General features: G+C 37.6%; 1 protein-coding gene across 4 annotated transcripts in view; it reads right to left on the bottom strand.

Annotated features, from left to right (window-relative positions):
- Positions 1-9,755: 9,755 nt before the first annotated feature.
- bicd1a (bicaudal D homolog 1a) overlaps positions 9,756-21,610 on the bottom strand; it is a 277,734-nt gene continuing 265,879 nt past the window's right edge. The window contains exon 9 of one of the 4 annotated variants that reach the window (XM_043709235.1): positions 9,756-16,685. In XM_043709235.1, the coding sequence (XP_043565170.1) occupies positions 16,595-16,685 (91 nt within the window). In that variant the 3' untranslated portion in view covers positions 9,756-16,594. Of the gene's footprint in view, positions 17,832-21,610 lie in introns of all 4 variants that reach the window. The other 3 variants (XM_043709237.1, XM_043709238.1, XM_043709239.1) reach the window with 3 other exon arrangements.

The raw sequence follows: 21,610 nt of genomic DNA, 5'->3' as shown, positions 1-21,610 counted from the left end.
AGATGGGGTTTGCTGCCACTGCATCACAAAGCAGTACGAAGCAGACTACTGCAGTGAACTGACAAATACAGATCTCAAGCATCACAAAGGCAAACAGCTTATTCAATTGAACAGTTTTTCGATCATTTGCAAGTATAATGCTTTAGGCATAATACTTACCATTCTGCATCCCTAGTTATAATAGTCTTACTAATATGAGTAAATGGGGTTCTCACTCTGGTAATAAAGCTATTCTGCAGAAAGGGTTACCAATTATGGATTACAGTTTCATTCTTGAAAGCAACTATTCTGGACAATATGTATTGAATAGTTATTGAAAATCAGATTTGGTTGACTTTTTAAAAAAATATATTTATGGGAAGTAAATGTCACTGACAATGATTATGGGGATGACATTGGTAAGGCTAGTTGCCTTTATAAGGTGGTGGTGAGTTGCCATCTAGAACTACTGCAACCCACGTGCTGTAGGTTGACTCATAATGCTGTTAGGGAGAGACTTACAGGATTTTGACCCAGTGCCACTGAAGAAACAGTAAAAATGTCCAAGTTGGGATAGTGAGTTGCTGAGAAGAAAACCTGCAACTGGTGGTGTTTCCATGTATCTGCTGCCTTCATCCTTCTCATGATAGTGATTTTGGATGTGGAAGATGCTTTCTAAGGAAACTTAAGTGAATTTCTGCAATGTGTCAGTAATGGAGGGAATGAATATTTTCCGATGTGGTATGAATCAACAGGTTGCTTTTTCATCAATGTTAGAGATGCACTCATCCAGGATATTCCATCACATCCATAATTTACACCTTACAGATGGTAGATAGACTTTGGGGAGTCAGGAGGTGAGTTACCCACCACAGGATTCCTGGCCTCTGACCTCCTTTTGTAGCCAGAGTATTTATTTGAGTAGTCTAGTTCAGTTTCTGGATAATGGTAATGCCTATGTTATTGATAGATAGGATATAATGATGTTAATGCCATTGAATGTCAAGGGGCAATGGTTGACTCCTCTCTTGTTAGTGATCATCATTGCTTGGCACTTACCTGGTGTGAATGTTACTTGCCTCTTGTCAGTCCATGACTGAATATTATGTAGGTATTGCTGCATTTAGACATGATATATGAGGAGTCATAAATGGTGCAATCATGAACAAACAACCATACTTCTGATGTTGGGATGAAAGAAAGGTAATTGATGAAGCAGCTGAAAATCATTGGGACTCGGACACTACCCTGAGAAACCCCAGCAGAAATGATCTTGTATTGATATAGCTGACCTCCAACAGCCATAACTATCTTCCTTTGTACTAGGTATGACTCCAAGTAGTGGAGAGATTCCCCCGATTCTCATTGATTCTAGGTTCGCTCGAGCTCCTTGATACCACACCAAGTTAAATGTAGTGCCAAGGCTGTCACTCTCACCTCACATCTGGAATTCAACTCTTTAGTACCTGTTTGAATCAATACTGTAATGAGGTCAGGAGTTGAGTGGCCTTGATGAAATCTAAACTGGGCATCAGTGAATGGGTTATTGCTGGGCAGGTACCATTTGATAGCATTGTTGATGGTGCTTTCCATCACTTTACTGATGATCAAGAGTAGGCTAATGGGGTGGTAATTGGCTGGATTGGGTATGTCTTGCTTTTTGTGTACAAAAGGTTATCTGAGCAATTTTCCACATGAGTAGATATTAGTTTTGTAACTGTAATGGAAGAGCTTGGCTTGGGGGTACAGTGAATACTGGATCACACATCCTCAGTACTACTGTCATAATATTATTAGGGCCTGTAGTCTTCATGGTATCCAGTGTCTCCAGGCATTTTTTGATATAATATAGAGTGAATTCAACTTGCTGAATACTGTATCTATGATACTGGAGACCTCTATAAGAGACACTTCTGGCTGAAGATTGTTGAGCCTGTTTTGAAACCCGTCTGATTGTAAACCTGTAAGATTTGATTATTCAAGATTAAGAATGCCCAGATTGTATTACTGGGAAGAAAGTATAAGTATGCGGCACTTGAAACAATGGTAGTAAATAGACTATAAAACTCCAAAGTCTCAAAAAGGTATTGATTATGCTTTAAATCATCCATTTACCTCCAACATAAATGAGAATTGGGGTGTCAAGGATAGTTCATCAACATTTCTACCAGGATACAAGGCCCATGTGATTCCTATTGACATGACAATGAACTTTGAGAGGGAAGACTCTAAGGTATCCCAGAAAGCCAAGGTTAATCTGCCAGGATCCAAAAAAGGGACAGCAGCTAAAGTCAGCAAGATGACATTTTCACTATGCAGGAATGTGGTTGGGAGAGCACATTTGGATCGAAAAGCCAAATTCACGAGTAGTTAAAATGAAACTGAAAGATTTGCCCTGGTTGTGTTTGAGTAAATATCTCTAGAGAAAACATTGACTGTGAAACATAGTTCCAAAAAAGGAAAAGAACAGAGGTAAATCCCACAAGAACTCAGAAGCACCATGATCTGCTTTCAATTTTTTGTAATAATAAGCTTTAATATGTCAATTCTTGTTTGACAACAAGTTCAAGAACTGCTTCTTCTTTGCTATTATTACACTGCTGAATGGACCTTTCTAACTTCAAATAGTATTGACCTTGCTAATGTTGATCTTGCTTTGTGCACTTCCTGTGCAGCCATAACTTTGTATGCCTCACTCTGTCTAGGCACTCTATGATATACCTGTACTGCTCGTAAAATAAAGTTCTTCACTGTACTTAGGTATTACAATAAATGTGACTACAATAAATCAAATCAAATCAAATGATATTTTCAGCTATTATTCAGAACTTTGAGTTTCTCTATAAGAACTATTGATACACAATTCAACAAACATATCAAAACCCTTACTTATGAATAAAACTACAACTATAAGAACAAAGTTTCTAAAGATTGCTGTAAGAGAGCAAATATGAATGATATCAATATTCTTCTTCAACAGTAATGAATTGGCTTCTTTGGGATGTCCTCAGGTCATGAGAGAAGCTACGTAAAGGTAAGTCTTTTTCCAGTAAGCCCCTGAGAATATCTGGAGGTTATTTACTTGAAAATGCCTTCTTAGTACATTGCAAAATGTTCACGCTGGTTCACCTTCCTCTATAGAAAAAGGAATTTCATGTAAAACAGCAGTGTACGTTAACCAAAATTATAGTGCATGTGTCTATATTTATAAACTTCCTCAGTTGTTAGTGACCCAGTTGTATTACGTTGGAAGCAAGGGATAGAATCTGCCAGGCTTGCTCAAAGATTTTAGAAAACTGAGTGATCTAACTGGGCAAGTGCCAAATTCAGTTTCTTGACAGGAGGTTAAAGTTTAACTATTAAGATCTTGGAACCTTTCAGGCAAGTTAGTTCTCCCAAAGTTGCCTGTTTTGCATTCTTTAGCATGTTATGAATACTCATTAACACACCTTTTATGTTCACTGCCACAATATTGTTATTCAACAATGGGAAAGATGGGTTCACAAACCCAGCCACACAGATGAGACTACTGTAGCCATTATAGGCTTCTTCCAAACTCCAGTGAGTACAAACTTCTTCAGTTCCTTGGCTCCTTAATAGACAAGGTGTTTCTTTGCTCACAAGCTGACAGTGTTAGGTGTGAAGCCTGTCCATGAGGAGATTCAGTCATATGCGGACTTGTTTGTTGCTGTTTAAGTGTAAGGGGTGCGGTCTGCCCAAGTGAGGTAGCCACATTGTCTGATGCCAGCAAATGGATGGGGCAGGTAAGTGAGGTTTAACTCAAAAAGGAGCTTGAGTCAAAATGCTTCCATTTGCAGTTGCATCCTTGTCCTATGAAGGCCTTCTACAAAAAGTCATCTGATCTACCTATTCTCCTAGTTGTACTGAAAGGTCAGTTATTTGATGGTGCAGAAACTGCTGAATGATGTAAACAATTTTAAAAATATGTTTTTAGTATGAACCCTGGCAAATGTATGAGAAGCAGTGACAACAGGTGATGAGCATAGAGTGCTCCCAGGTCACAGAATATAAAGTGCTGCCCATTTGTAATTTTACTATCATACCTTGAAGTTGGAGCCTGGAAGGTCACAGTGGGTTTCAGAATTTCTTGTCCATAAAATTTGGTGTGTTAAACAAGCACAAAAATATAACCAGATGAGAAGAACAAAATTAGGGGACAAAACCCACCCCACTTCCAAATGGAGGTCCCTCCTTTTACATCCCCTTAGCGTCAAAAGAAAACAGGAGAATTGTATTCCTGCTGTATTTTGAGAGTTTTGACTGAAACATATCCAGTAAAATGGTGCAATGCCTTTGGGGAGAAAGGTTTTCAGAGCATAGAAGAAAGAATACTGGAAATACTCAGCAGGCCCGGTGTGAAGGTAGGAACAGAGTAAACCGAGAAAATTATTTGCTCCCAGAAGTAGAGTTTGGAAGTGGAGAGTGCATTTATTTTGGGGGTGGGGGTGGGGGGGGTTTTGGCGTACTCAGAACGTTGCACCTTCTCATCTCTGACTGAATTAAATTCTGGGCTCAAAGGCCCATGGCTGACCATCCTGTTCAACCACCAATTATGGCTCTTAAGTCCAGCTTGGGGCTGTGCAGGCAGGTAAGGAATGGGTGCATGCCAAGCTGTGCAACAGAGCCAGGCAGGTATGGCAGGAGTCCCAAGACAATATTGCTCACAATTCAGTTTACCATGTTGGATCTTGGCGAGGGTGATGATTCTTCAAAGGAGCGCAGTCAGCGGCATGCTGAATGGCTCAGCTGTACAGGATGGGATAAAACAGACCAGAAGTGCAGTTCTGAAGGTAGTTAGGGGAAAGATAGGTGTTTCTGTGACCAGGCTGGTAGGTTGTCTGCCCTGGGCCCAGAGGACAACAATTTCATAGAACCGCTGAAGAATATTCTTCTGGGGTAGGATTAATATTTAGAAGTCACGGTTCATGCCATACCAAATGACTTAGGTATGAGGCGGGATAAAGTCCCAAAAGTAGATTTCAGATCTAAGAAGATTGAAAAGTAGTATCTCCAAATCAGTAGTCTCAAGATTTCTTCGAGCCCTGTGTGCTAGTGAATGATTTCTGTGGCTTTGGGATCAGCTCTGCGGCAGGTTGATCCTGTACAACATTGTTGGGTTGTACCTTGGCAAGACCAGGTCTCAGATTCTCACAGGGACATTTGCTCGAGGAGGTTTAAATTAAAATGGCAAAAAGATGAGAAGCCAAGATGGAGATCAAATTCAAGGATAATGAAACTAACAAAAGGAAGTAGAAAAGTTGGAAGCAAAAATGGAAGACATTTGAAGCAATGCCAAGCATCAAATAGGATCAGCATAGAGAATCATATTAAAAAGGCTGAATTAAATACATTCTATCTGAATGCATGCAATTTCTTTAAAAATTACTTGAACAAAAAATTGAGGCTAATGGACATTATTTAATTTCCATTACAAAGATGTGGCTAGGCACTTGTAGATAGGTATAAAGGAAAAGGAATTGGGGAGTAACATACCGATTTAGGAATGATATAATGATCCTTTATAGGAAGAGTCAGGAAAATGTATAGTGGAGAACAGGGAAATGGTACAGAAGCTGATCTGTTACTTTATATTCATAGAATCCCTACAGTATGGAAGCGGGCCATTCAGCCCCTCAAGTCCACACTGATCCTCTGAAGAGCATCCCACCCAGACCAACTCCCCTATTCTATCCTTGCAACCCTGCATTTCCCTTGGCTAATCCACCTGGCCTACACATCCCTGGACACCATGGGTAATTTAGCATGGCCACTCCACCTAACCTGCACATCTTTGGACTGTGGAAGGAAACCGGAACATCTTGAGGAAACAAACACAGACACTGAGAGAATGTGCAAACTCCACATATACAGTCACCTGTGGGTGGAATTGAACCCAGGTCCCTGGCACTGTGAGGCAGCAGTGCTATGTCTGTCTTCATTGAAGAAGATAAGGAAATCTCCCAGAAATACTAGGCAATCAAGGGAATTATGAAAATGAAAAGCTAAAAGAAATTATTGTTAGTAAGTAGGCTGTCCTTAAAACATGATACGCTTCAGATGACACCAAAATTGGTGGTAGAGTGGATACTGTAAAAGCTTATCTAAGATTATAAAGAGAATCTTGATAAATTGGATCAATGGGTTGAGGAGTGGCAGATGGAGTTTAGTTTGAATAAATGTGAGGTATTGCATTTTAGTAATACAAATGAGGACAGGACTTATACAATTGATGGTAGGCCTCTAGATAGTGTTCTAGGACAAAGAGACCTAAGGTTTCAGGTAGATAATTCTCTGAAATTTGCATCACAGGTAGACAGGGTGGTTAAGAAGACAATTAGCATGCTTGCCTTCAGTGCTCAAACCTTTAAGTAAAGGAATTGGGGGGTCATGTTGAGGTTGTACAGGATGTTGGTGAGGCCTCTTCTGGAGTAGCGTGTCCAGTACTGCTTGCCCTGTTATAGGAAGGAAATTATTAAACTGGAGAGGGTTCAAGAAAGATTTACCAGGATGTTGTTGGGAATGGAGGGTTTGATTAGAATGGCTGGGACGTTTTTCACTGAAGCGTAGGAGGTTGAGGGGTAATCTTATTGAGGTTTACAAAATCATGAGGGGCGTAGATAAGGAGGTTCAAAACAAGGGTGGGGGGTGTTCAAAACTCGGGGGCATTTTTTTAGGTGAGAGAAGGAAGATTTAAAAGGACATGAGGGGTAACATTTTTACACAGAGTGGGTCATGTTTGGAATGAACTGCCAGAAAAAGTGACGGATGCAGGTACACTTACAAAGTTTAAAAGACATTTGGAGGGATATGGGTCAAGTGCAGGCAGATGGGACTAGTTTAGTTTGGGAACATGATCGGCATGGATTGGTTGGACTAAAGTGTAGTATGACTCTATGAGGCTTATCCCAGAGTGTTGAAGGATGTAGCAATCAATGTAATGGATACAGTGATAATTATCTTTCAAAATTGTATAGATTCTGGAAATGTTCCATGTGTGAACATGGATTTGTGAAAGGGAAATCATGTTTTACAAATTTGTCAGAGTTTCTTCAGGATGTTCCCTGATTCCTAAACAGAGCCAATGATCTGGTGAATTGGATTTTCTGAAGGCTTTTGCTAAGGTTCTACACAGGTGGCTAGTAAACACATTTAGCGTACATGTGATTGGGGAATACACCAGTTTGGTTTGAGAATTGGTTAATAGACAGAAAGGAGAGTAAAGGAATAAATGGATCATTCTCAGGATGACAGGTTGTTGTTAGCAGAATATTTTAGTGGTCAGAGAGTGTAGTGCTGGAAAAGCACAGCAGGTTAGGCAGCATTCAAGGAGCAGGAGAATTGACATTTCGGGCGTAAGCCCTTCATCAGGATGAATTCCTATTGAAGGGCTTATGCCCGAAACGTTGATTGTCCTGCTCCTCGGAATCTGCCTGACTTGCTGTGCTTTTCCAGCAGCAAACTCTCGACTCTGATCTCCAGCATCTGCGGTCCTCACTTTCTCTTATTTCAGTGGTCAGTGCTAGGTTCACAATCTAAATAAATGAATGATATGGATGTGGGGGCCAGCTATAATATTTACAAATTTGCATGACACCAAACAAAGTAGGAATGCAAGTTGTAAGGAGGTTTCATGAGGACTTGGACAGGCTAAGTGAATAGACGAGAAAATTGCAGATAGAATATAATGTGAATAAATGTGACATTATTGAGCTGCTAGAAAAAAGCAGCAAGGTAGCATAATTATTAAATGGTGAGGGAGCAGGATGCCCTTGTTCATGAGGCACTAAACTTAATCCTGCATATGCAGAATGCAATAATGAAAGAAAATGATATGTTGGCCTTCATTAAAAGGGGGTTTTGAGTACAGAAGTACTCTCCCATACAATATATTAGTTCAGTTTTTATTTCCTTATCTAAGGAAGGATATATTTGCTACAGAGGGAGTTCAATGAAGGTAGACCAGATGAATCTGTGGGATGGCAGGTTGCCTTATGAGAAGAGACTAAGTAAACCAGGTCTATATTCTCTAGGGTTTCAAAATATGAGTTCTGAACTCATTGAAACTTATAAAATTCTTAACAGAGCACGACAAGGTGATATAAATAGGATGTTTCCCCTGCCTGGTGACTCTAGAACCCGGGGACATAATCTCAGGATAAGGGGCATGCCACTTAAGATTGAGATGAGGAAGAATTTCTTCACTCAGAGGGTAGTGAATCTCTGGTGAGAATTCAATCACTGAGCATGTTCAAGACAAACCAATAGGTTTTTGGAGACTAATGACATTAAGGCACATGGAGATGGTGCACTGAAGTTATTTTCAGGAGATGATTGGCCACAAATGACAGGGCAGGCTTGATGGTCAGAATGGCCTACTCTTGTTCCTATGTTATGGTTAATAAACTTTTTTTTAAAAAATTGCACAGTGTATATAACTTTAAACTTCACCAACCCATCTGCCAATCTATCTGTGCTTCCCCATGACACTTTAAGGACAGTTAGTCAGGTGGATCTCCTTTCATCATAATGCCCCCATAGTAGGAGCTACAGTCTATAAAATCAACCTGACTCCACAAGTGAATTGGTTTTCTCTCCATGTCACAGGTTTGAAGTCTGCCAACGGACTTAAAGATCGATGTGTACTGATGCGTAATATACTTGGGTGACATTGAATCAGTTCAGTATTTAGGCAGCATACACAAAATGACTAGCATGTTATGCCACAGCTTGGCCTCAGGGCAGAATCTCATCTTTAGGACCAAGGGTATACCTGAGTTCATAAATTAAGATGGTATTCTATTGCGGGACTATTGAAAATTTGAAATGTCACCTCTTTACTTAAGATGCTAAACTCATGTCCCATTTGTTTATTTCATATTAGATTAGTTTAGATTCCCTACAGTATGGAAACAGGCCCTTCCGCCCAACAAGTCCACACTGATCCTCCGAAGAGTAACCCACCCAGACCCCTTCCCCATATTTATACCTGACTAATGCACCTAACACTATGGGCAATTTACCATGGCCAATTCACCTGAACTGCACATCTTTGGATTGTGAGAAGAAACCGGAGCACCCGGAGGAAACCCACACAGACACATGGAGAATGTACAAACTCCACACAGACAGTCACCTGAGGTGGAAATTGAACCTGGATTCCTGGTGCTGTGAGGTAGCAGTGCTAACCACTGAGCCACTGTGCCGCCCATATGAATGGCAATGAATTGAAATTGAATAGAATTTCCAATTCTTTGACTAAGACATTTTCTTCAAGTAAAAATAGAATTAACTGCCCATTATCACTGTTAATTGTGAAACCTTGATGTATAAAATGCTGTACATCACTGGATCTCAAAATTATTCTTTGCAAGTTCTTAGAGATTTTAAAAGATGGTACATAAATGGAAGTCTTCCTTTGATAGCACATTCCATCTGTTATTTTTTTAAATCTTAATTTTGTGTTGAAGAAAATATAACTGTCAGCCATATTAAATTAAAGTCTATGAGCTTAGGTAGACATCCCAGGTACTTATTATTTCAAGAATTCCAATGTAACCAACATTATTATGTAATGTTTTCTTCTACATACAGTTCTGAGATTTCTTGTGCCTAGATGGCATTCACTCAGTCTGATTTGCATTATATAGTCTCTATTCTTTGATTAAATCCTTAATTAATATGATTGAAACTTAAAATGCATAACACACACAACACCTCATTAAAAATGTAACAAGGATGCACAAAAAGAAACAAGGTTTCTGTCTCCACTATATTTATTGGAAACAATTACACATTACACTGCTGCATGTTGCTCTTTAAGAAATAATTTAAAAAGATATATTGCCTTCTTTCATCTCTGAAGCTTTTCATGAGCCTTTTCGCCATCCCATGGGCAGGATTGGACAGCCTGGACATTGAAACACACCAAGATGCTGTTTGTTGTCAGTCCACATTCACTCACATAAAGGAGACAGCTTTTGTTCCAGATTCATAGATTCAAACCAATCCAAGGCCTCATCGCTGGTTTCCCTTTTCAACCTTTGGTAGGACTATTTTCAAACTAGGTCACACACAGAAAAAGCCGATTTGAAAGATGGGAACTTCAGATTGTCTGATTTACAATATAAATGCACAGAAATACAGGGATTTGTTTTTTCTTATTACAAATGAATAATTCAGTTACAACTTTTTAAATACAAGTCAAATTCAGGGGGAAAAATCCATCAGTACTGTACAGATCAGAATTAAAACAGTAAGTTCAAAAGAACAATGTATACCATTTAATACTATTCCTAAAATCTACTTGCCAACCAAACAAATATACTTTTCAAATTACAAATTCAGCATTGGAGAGGAATACTTTATGAAGTTGAAAATGAAGGCTGTGGAAGTATAAGAATCCCTTACAAATCAGCCCATTCAACCAATCAGCACTTCTCAGCCAAGTGCGTGATACAATCTTACCAATGGGGAAAAGAAAACTTCTTTGGATGGTTACACAAATAACTACTTTTCAAGTATCAAGCACATGCAAATTTAAACCAGTGAATTGATATGACTTTCCTGGCAATGCAAAAAAAAGGCACAAAATAGGCTTTGAACAATTACTTAATTTAAAAAAATCCATTGTCCTAATTATATTTCTGTCAGCAGGAACTTCTCTGCCGGAATAGAAAATAAATGGGCAATTGAATTCTGTAATGGAATTGGGAATAGATTCAAGTCATACATGAGGTGAAATCTAGCAATGAAAATGTAGAAAAGCAGTTTTTTTTAAATTCTATAATTCGGGACAGAATGTAGATTAAAGTAGGATTGAAATTTAAGGGATAGCTATGTCACCTAAATGACTTCAATCAGCTAAAGTTACAGTCCCATACAGAAATCACTAAAGACTGCGTAGTAGCCATCAGAAAACTGATTGCTTATAGTTTTGACTTTCAAATGCCAACAATACTTTTAGCATATGAAGACGCATTAGGGAATAATTCCCACTGCCCTGAGATTCACAACACATAATAAGTTGTAATCCATTTACCAACTGATCTCTAACTTTGCATTAAAGTATACATCACAGCTTGATTTTACATCCAAGAACTGCAACATTTTACTGCAGATTGTTAGTTAATATTGTTATATAACAATGCCCCACAAAAAAACACAAGAAAAGTCTCCAAACCCTAAACAACAATTCTAAAACCGCTACTTCTTGTTGAAGGTATTCAGCGGTATCCTTTTCTGAAATGTTGTCAGAGCCGGATGTTGGGAGTTAGCTTTAACACCTGAGAGTTAGGAGACTCTAGTAGTGATGGCTGTTTTCCCTCTTGGGTGAAACCAAATCTCTGTACCCAAAAGGGACAGATGGATGTTGTTGATGAGTGCAGGCCCCTTTACTTCTAACCATTCTGCACTGCTGTGAATGTATTGCTTTCACAGTTTACTTATCTGTGAACATTTGTCTTTATTCACAACTTATCTCTAACATTGTACACTGCAACACATTTATAAAGTCACCCTTAGGGTAATAAATTTCCTGTTTCTGCCCAACAGAATATAAACGTGTTCAGACAGGGGAAAGTTTTAAAATCACTGATTTGGACTCATAGAAGATACTCATTTTGTATACCAAAAGTCAAAATAGAGAACATACAGTTGATTTGCTTATGTAGTTGGCTTATGAGTTTTACCCAGTGGACTGTGAGTTAGGGCAAAAAGACATAGGTCAGAGAATGAAAAAGGCATAGGTCAGTGATGGCCACTGTGAATACCCAGATGTCTTCATACTTACAGCAAAAGAAACATTTTAAAAGTAATTGGCTTCACTTGATCTTACGAAAAATTAAAACCACAGGGATTCTAAGGCCAAGAAACAACTACAATCTTTACTTTGTAAAGTAAAGCTATACAATTTTACTGGAGTTATGGTTCCAGAGAGAAGAGATTATAATGTGTAAAAGCTATGTCACATTGATCTACAACAAAAAACATATTTTGGTAGAATTGCCATTTCTTGTTACAAAACAAAGTCACATTCTTATGAACTAAATATAAAGTTCAAGTCATCTTGAATGAGGTGGCAAGATTTTGATATTTATAGAACTTCTCACACCTTAAATAAAAATTTTAAAATATTTGGTAGTGCAATAAAAACACTCAAATTGAAAGCTTATGTATATTTAAACAATGCTCAGAAGTAAATAAAACTTTAGAAATGCAAAATTGTACAAATTCAAACATGGTTGTATACTCCATAGTCAATAAATTGTCAACAAACCTAAATTTAGGATGAAATTATTTTAAACCACCAGTTTTGATGTGTGACATTGTTATTTTCATAAGGCTGCAATGTATACATTATATAATCTACTGGCTGTGTTTTATACACTGGGACTTGACAGATATTCCTAAAGCAACAGTAAATAAGGGCACAACTATCCAGAAAACCATAGTATTAATATCATGTCTTTATGTAGGAGAAAGGCGGCTTGTCTACACAAACTTCCTACTGAAAGAGAACAGAGAGTTTGTTTCTAAATAACCACATGAGAAAGAGTTAGACAAGGCTTAGTTTTAGTCTTGGGATTCGGAAGAACATTGTGTGTACTTGTTGAGACAAGAGCATAAAGTTTCAAGGTAAACAAACTAAAATAGCCCAAACAGCATAATGTTCTAAATCAGGACTAGATGAGAGTTCCCATTAAAGAACACATTTAAAATGTAGTAAGAATGCTGAGATAATAGTTCTCGAGTAGTTGATTTTCTTTGTTCCAGAACATGATCACTTTGTCCAGTGGAAAAAGAATAAATATATGTGCTTTGTGTGTATGACCTTGCCAACCCTGAGAACTGGTATTATAAAGGTTATAATGTCAACAGCATTGATATTTTAAACTCAAGCTGTTCTGCGAGATAAGAAATGGGTGGGGAGGGGAATAAAGAAGCTAAATGTGTATAGTGTTTTTAATCCACTCTCACTAAGTATCCACTTGCAATAAGAGCTCTTGAGCTCACTGCTCAAATCAGAATGGGATATAAAATGATGCGGATGAATAACAAAATATAGATTCCAAATTAGTTTTGCATCAGAATATAATTAAAACTCACATTTATTTAATTTGAAGATCCCAATAATTCCTAAAATTTAATTGCACCATGAACATTTAGGAAGAATATTTGAATGTCCATTGTTATCTCTAAGATTTTGAAGCTATTCATTCCTCAGATTTCAGACTGAGTGTTTCAAATATATGTTGGATTCAGTCAAAGTGAAAAGAAACTGGTGCAGTAATGATGTTTTGCCTTTAATGCCTTTTCATGTGCTTTTTATGTACGACAAAGAAAATACATTTTCCTCTGTGACTAATGTTACCAGACAGGAATATGTACCTTAAAGTTTTCTCTAACGTGCTGGTGACATCAAGTGACAGAACATTAATATTGCACGAATTATTTTTAACATTGCCAGATTGACTCTTTAAACCTATTTGATACTTTGTGGTGTCCAGTTTCTAAGCCAATATAATACATATTTAACATTCTGGCTGGACATCATTGAAAATATATATTTTAATGAAACTTAAATATAAAAATAGACATTGCAAACAGTTTTAACTTCAGTTACAACAGTTTGCTCTTTACACATAACAGTAATGTGACTTACTGTGTTTAGATTTTGAATTTTGGTCAAATTCAATCAATGGTTGCCCAGTCCAATTGAGGACATCCTTACCACAATGTTTTAACTTTGACTGAAAGACATTGACAATAGAGATATTTTCATATTTTCTTTCATCCACTAACTAGGAAAGAAACTGCAACATATCCCCAATGGTACTTAAAATTGTTATCAAGTATAATAGTAACATACTACAGTTTGGGGGCAAAGAAAGCAGAACTGAAATGACAATCTTCATATCAATTTTGCATTGTATTTTACTGTATGATACAAGTAGCTGCACTCTGTCAGCAGAAATTACTATTTTTTTAAAAAAGGCAAAACTTGAAAAACTGAAGGTAACAGAGTTTGTGTTCTTGTTAAAATTATGACTCTGAAGAGAATAGACATTTTCTATTCTCAGACCAATAAAACAGTCAGCAATTTATTCCCAACTCTGTTCAACTCAAGCAATTCTAAATTGATCTTACTTTAACTACATAACCATTTCAGTCAAAACTTGTTTAAAAACATGGCCATGACAGAATGACGACACTTTATCTTTGTGCCTAAGGACAATGAATAGTAGGTTTTTTTTTTGTGAGTGTCACTGGCAAGGCTAATAGCTGTGCCCAGCCCAAATACCCTCAAGAAGGTTGCTTTCACGTGGTGTAGGTACACCCACAGTGCTGATGGGGAAGCATTTCCAGGATTTTGACCCAAAAGTGGAGAGCTGATGGAAACCAACATTCCAACTGGACACCACAAACGATCAAAGCAGTTTTCTTACCTTAGTTCTTGACAGCTTTGATATAGTTAAAAAACATTATTTTCTTCACAGGTTTGCTGCTTGTTGCTTTAGTCACAGAAAGCAATATGTTACAGTTTATGTTATAAAAAGCTATCAATACTTTCTCGAAAAAGTATTACCAGAAAACTCATGTTAAATTGTCAGCGCAGTAAGTTAATACTGAATAATATAAGCACTTTGATACAGTACATAACCCTCTGTTTTACTGTTATTCTTCAAACAGTTGGGTAATATGTATTCCATTGCCTTATGATGGCTGAGCTCAGAACAGTCTTTCATCAAAACAAACTGATGGAATGAAGTCTCTTTCATGTCAAACATAAGGTTACGCAGCACATAGGATCTTTTGTATAGTGTATGTGCTATACACAGTGACTTCTCTAATTGGACACATTATGTTCTCAGAATTTTGTTGATAGAATTAGGGAAGAACAAAATTGTGCCAATTAATAGAGACATAAAATATCAATTAATTAAAATACTGCAGTGCAACTGGGCATGAAGCATGCAAATAATGAACACTATCAGACACAAGACTGGCAGCAAAGTAGTCGACAGATTTTGTTATCATCTTTGCAATAACAAGAAAGTCAAAACCTCTGACAATGGAAACATTTGGTTTCTTCCACTAAACTGAAGAAAATTGATATGACGAGAATTGCAGATAAAGTGAACATAAATCCATGTGTTCCCGTCATTATTTTTCTGTATATACCTTACCATAAATGCCCCTAACATTTGTTCTCTGATTCATATTGACATCCCTACAGTATCTTATTAATGCTGTTCCAGTCTACTCTGCCTGTGTAGCATGGGAAGAGACCCACCACACTTTCGTTCCATGGCTAGTTTCCATTCAGTTCAAGGATTGGCTTTAATTTTTCTGAAGCATTGACTTCATATACCAAATGATTTAGTAAACTACTCAGAAAATTAAGACTGATATATCATAGGGACCCTTGGATAGGTTCACCAAGGTGTAAAATGTATCATCACAATCAAGACTCCATACTCAAAGGTAGATGTTCCAAGCCCTTGCATTTGATTTAGAAAACTGCTTGTAGCCTATTTAATCATTGTCATCCTTGCAGATCAGTATTCTGTAAATATTATGGAAATTATACTGTCTTGATTTTTGCACAACAGAAGCACCAATTTAATGATACTGTGACCCAGAAGCTAAAAGGTCTTACAATATTAACAATAATAGTAATGGTCTTAAAAAATGTGGCATATCAAGCAATTTTCAGTTCCATTTAGCACCGGCCCCCAACATTAAATACTCTATTACTCTATTTTATGAAAAAGGTACAAATCAAAATGGCATCCATTAACAAGTTAAATGCAGGAACACATTAACAAATAAAAATGCAAACACACACCTCTAGCAGGACTGCAAACAGTTAAGAGTGATTGACAGTCAGTTCACAATTGTCAGCATCACCACTGTACGATTACAGTGGCACATTCTGGCCATAGTAAGACTGTAGCCTAAGAATGCTAATTACGCCAAAATCCATTTTTTTTCTTTTTAAACAATCATAACATCTTCAAATAATAAATTATTGTCCTAAGAAAGATCATCCAATAAATTAAATAAAAATCAAACATATAAGTGCACCATATATTGAAACATTGGTTTGGTCTTTAAAAATAAACACATCACCTCATGCTACCAAAATTGCTGAAACACACATCAAAAATCAATTGCTGTGACTGATCACGGATGCTAAATGACTGATGTTGATCAGATGTAGATTAATTCCATTAGTCCACTTTTCTGTCGCCTTTTCTCACACTCCCACTTATGTTTCAGGGGCAAAACGAAGCAACTGTAAGCTATCCTGCTTCACAGAAGTTGGTTAGTTTTCATACTCCAAAGCAGTAGACAGTGAAAGGGGAAAATAGACAGTGAAAGGGGAAAATAAACAGCAAAAGTCTTCCAAACAGGTAATTCTCTGTGCTTCATGTGTCCTGTTTCTCAACATTATCTCCTTTGCTCCCACCATCCAGAGGAATCGGGCTCAGCAATGAAGCAACAGAGTCAAAAACTCAGGGCGTTCCCAGTTGTGCATTAGTACCAGAGGTATCCTGATTCATTCTCCAGTGGGTGACATCCTGTGGCATGACTAGGAATGGGGAGGAGGCTTAGAAAGACATCTGAGAGGAACACATTTTGATCTGGAATGTGAGTGCTCTTCCTGGAGAGCTATATTAGGACTGCAAATTTAAAAAGAAGTAGTAAGAAATATACGTATCAAGAAAGAAAAGTGGCACTGTAGAAAAAAAATCCAGGCATAATAAATACTGAGCTTCTTAATCAACAGTAAATTATTTTTATGTTTCAATATTTCTTTCTCCCTTCTTCTCAACAAGACATCTTCATATTTTTAACCCAATCCATCTGACAGGAGACTGACAGGATTGGTTCTCTGGTTTACATTATGCCATTAAGTGAAACAAAAATCAAGCAGAGTATAAGATGGGCACTTCACCTGATCCTATCAGTTTCCACCAGGTGGGTAAGGTCAAAATGAACTTCCTTCCAGTAATCCATTCTCGGTTCCAGTTTCAAGGATCATGATTGGCCATCCTTCAGTATTGTAAGGCAATGATCCTTCTTTACAAATGAAGGTATTGAATGCTGGCATACAACATAAGGTGCATCATGACCAAGACAAACACTGTCTTCTTCCACAATTCAATTCCTAGCAAGCGTCCCAGGACAGCAAACAGGTGCAGAAATTCCAGACTAATGCTGCCTTGATAGTCCTGAAGAACTCAAACTAATCATAGTGGCCATGTTGGCACAGGTTGGCTAACTTACTACAGACTCCAGTTTGAATCTCTGGCCTCCCTAGTTCACATCGCTCAGTTCATCACTGTGTTAACAACTGAGCCATGTAGAAATCACTTTATTGCAATTTATTTCTTAATGTACATGCACTAACAATTTCACTGTTGTTAATCTTTCAAACTGAATATCCCAACACGTCAATATGTTCTCATTGACAACTGCTATTGCAAACAATAAATTAAATATGGGTCATGATTAAAATTACATAGTAGTTTCAAAGCAGTGAGAGATCAGTTATTTGGTTATGAGATTTAGATAATAGTTATAAATCACCTGCGTTTACTATGAATATTTAAGTCATTAACTAGGTTACTGCCAAGTAATTATCCATGGATAGCTTCAAAAAAGTACATTAAACAGGATTTGTTTTTGGCATGTAATTGAGTAGTTGCTGATACTATAATTCCAGCAAATTTCAATGTGCCCTTCCCTATATCCTTCCATCCCGAGTACTTACAATTTCTAATAAAATGTACAAAGATTTGGTACATTTTAGAATGACACCTTTGCTGCATGCAGAAAAAAACCAAACATGTTAATTTGTGATTTTTATATGTAAATTAAATGGTTAGGAATTAAAGTTTATAATTCAGTTAAAATAAGTCAAAACATAAATGACCAGTTGTTAAAATGAAGAGTGAAAATTGTAAGTTAATGCATGCAGTTTCAGTCTGAGATATGGAGGTTGCATGTTTGGGAATTTACAATGACATTGGGACAGAATGTGCTGTCAAAATAATAACAAAGATAATGTTCCATTTCAGAAAGCTATGTGGTGAAGGATAGAATGGGTTTCTAATCTTTACGGACTTTACATAAACTATTATTTACAGATATATACAGAACAAGAATGCACCTTCAAATTCAACAACCAATTTTATGCCATTCTATACCAACAACAACACAAGTAAATCCCCAGTTCATGCTCAGAATCTGGAGAATTCTGGACAATTGCTGAAAATGTGTTGCTGGAAAAGTACAGCAAGTCAGGCAGCATCCAAGGAACAGGAGAATTGACGTTTCGGGGATAAGCCCTTCTTCAGGACAATTCTGGACAATTACAATCTACACTTTTTCGAGTGTTTGTGATTGTTTTAAGTTCATCCTTCCTTTTGCCACTTTATTTTTTATTATCCATGCAAAGATAAATGCAAAATACCTGCTAAAAATCTCTGCCATCTCCTCCTTTTATTAATTTGCCAGTCCCATTCTCTAAAGGACCATTGCTTAGTGGAGCTATTCATTTCCTTTCCATATACTTATCGATCCTTTTACTGGCTACTTTACACTTTTTGTTAATTCTTCCTTCATGCTCCAATTTCTCACCTTTTTTAAAATCATTCTTTGCTAGTTTATGAATGTTCCCAAATCATCTGTATGCCTTTTCTTGCAAAGTGATACTTTCCTTAGCTTCTGTTAACCACCAGAGTCAAAAAATGTGGCATTTTTTGACTCTGATCTCCACCATCTGCAGTTCTCACTTTCTCCTTCTGTTAACCTATCTATCTGGTAAAGTCATTTTCGTGTAATGGACCATATCTTTTTCGAAAGTTTTCTTATTGTTACTCTCACATCTTACTTTTTCATTTATTAACTACTGCACAGCTATCATTATAGGACCTATAAACTACTCTCACCAGTTACACACTTCCTTTGCTATTTCTTATCTCCATTTAGAATGATTCTACATCTTGATCTTCTGATCCAACATAATTTCTCACTACTGTACTGATTTCATCCTTTATCAAAACAGGTCAACTCATCTTGTTCCTTTCCTCCTATCCTTCTGAAATGTCAAATGCCTTTGACTGTTTAGTTTCCAGCCTTTATTCAGTTTGCAACCAAAGTCTCTGTAATGGCCATTAAATTAAACTTAATTGTTTCCATTTCAGTTTCAATTCATCGTTTTGTTATTCCCCAGTAGAATCTCTTTCTACTTATGTCATTGTTACCCATGTGGACAATGACAGCTGGATCCTTCCCCTCCAAGTTGCTCTAAACCCCAAAGGAAACCTCTAGCTTTGGCACTGGGCAATCTCAATACTCATACTCTTGGCTGTAGAAACAGTATTTATTCCTGTAGCTATAATGTCCCCTATTAGAACTACATTTCCTTTAGCTCCACCACCTGAATGCCTCCAAACCACGTGGGCTGGTTAGTTTGCTTATCCTCTCTGTAGTTCCTGCTTTCAACCGCAAGAGCTACAAGAATTTCAAACCTATTGAACAATTGCAAAGACTAAGATTCCTCCATTGCAAACTTCTGGTCCCCATACGAGCCTCACTCACAGTCACATTCCCCTGCTTCTGACTGAAGTATCTAATTAAGTGTGATGCCTCCTGGAATAACTTTTTACCAGATAGAATTATAGAATCATGGGGATATCCAGCACAGAAACAGACCCTTGGTCCAACTCGTCGATGCCGACCAGATATCCTAAGTTAATGTAGTCCCATTTGCCAGCACTTGGCTCATATCCCTCTAAACCCTTCCTGTTCATACCCATCCAAATGCCTTTTAAATGTTGTAATTGTACCAGCCTCCACCACTTCCTCTGGCAGCTTATTCCATATACACACCACCTTGTGTGTGAAAACGTTGCCCCTTAGGTCCCTTTTAAATCTTTCCCCTCTCACCCTAAACCTATGCCCTCTAATTCTGGACTCCTGGGAAAAGACCTTGTTTATTTACCCTATCCATGCCCCTCATGATTTTATAAACCTCTATAAGGTCACCCCTCAGCCTCCAATGCTCAAGGGAAATCAGCCCCAGCCTATTAAGTCTCTCACAATAGCTGAAATTCTCCAATTCTGGCACCATCCTTGTAAATCATTTTTGAACGCTTTCAAGTTTCACAGCATCCTTCCTACAGCAGGGAGACTAGAGTTGCACACAGTATTCCAATAGTGGCATAACCAATGATCTGTACAGCTGCAACTTGACCTCCCAACTCCTGTACTCTATACTCTGACCATTAAAGGAAAGCATACCAAACAGCTTCTTCACTATCTATCTACCTGAGACTGCACTTTGAAGGAACTATGAACCTGTACTCCAAGGTCCCTTTGTTTAGCAACACTCAGCTGAACCTTACCACAAAGTACATATGTCCTTCTCTGATTTGTCTTTCTAAAGTCAGCACCTGACATTTACCTAAATTAAACTCCATCTGCCACTTGTCAGCCCATTGGCCCATCTGATCAAGGATCCCATTGCACTCTGACGTAATCTTTTTTGCTGTCCACTAGACCACCAATTTTGGTTTTATCTGCAAACTTACTAATTGTACCTCCTATGTTCACATCCACATCATTTATATAATTTTTACCATCCCTGAAGCATCCCTATCTGAAGCTCAAACCCCAACTCATCAATTCAGAGCTGAAATTCCTTATGATGCTAACATTTCTTGCAGATGTAGTGATTGCAGATGTAGTTGCTGTGCATCACATAGATGTCCACCAACTCTAATATATTACTGTTAATTTGCATCACAGCTCTACAACTTTTCTGACTGTATTATTTTGCAAACTATCTGGAGTTCCATCAAGACGTTTAACTAATTAAGCAATAAGTTTAATATAATACTCGTATCTCCCCTGTACCAATTTAAACTAATGTTTCCAATTATAGAGATTGAAAAAAAGTTAAACTTCATTAATCACTAATCTACTGTTCATCTGATTAACACTTCTGGCTTCAGCTCTTGTATCCCATTGCTGGTCTTTGTCTCCCTCTCTTGGATCACTACTTTTCTTATAAAAATTCAGAACAACAGCTCCTCTCTCATATCACCAAATTACCTCACTTACCAAATTCCAAAGCTCGTATTTTGTCTCAAATTATTACCTTCATATTTGTTTACTGTTGTTGAAACCATTGTTTTCATTTTCCTCCCCATTTTCTGCAGTTGAAACTTTGACATAGAAATTTCAGTTTGCAGATAATGACAGCTTGAAAGGTTAAGCCAGGACATGAATGATAGCAGACTGAAGGATTGCCTTTTTCTCCTTCCTTGGAGGGAAGCAAATGTTCTGCTGCTTTACCATTTGCCACAGTTATCGATCTCAGTGTCATTTTTCAAAGAACGTTTTGGGGATCTTGGGCATAGCGTTCAACCTCAATTTCTGTAATGTTCCAAATAGACCTGCGTGGGACTTGCATTCAGATCAATTAATAACAAGAACTGAGCCTATAGAACCCATGCCCCGGTGAGTGCAACATCTGAGTTGGAGGACTGAAGATGACATTTTTAAGTCATTAAAATATGATTGAATGTGATTAAAA

Source organism: Chiloscyllium plagiosum, chromosome 19 (assembly GCF_004010195.1).
Source record: "Chiloscyllium plagiosum isolate BGI_BamShark_2017 chromosome 19, ASM401019v2, whole genome shotgun sequence".
NCBI lineage: Eukaryota > Metazoa > Chordata > Chondrichthyes > Orectolobiformes > Hemiscylliidae > Chiloscyllium > Chiloscyllium plagiosum.
This window is presented reverse-complemented; position numbering and strand designations above follow the sequence as displayed.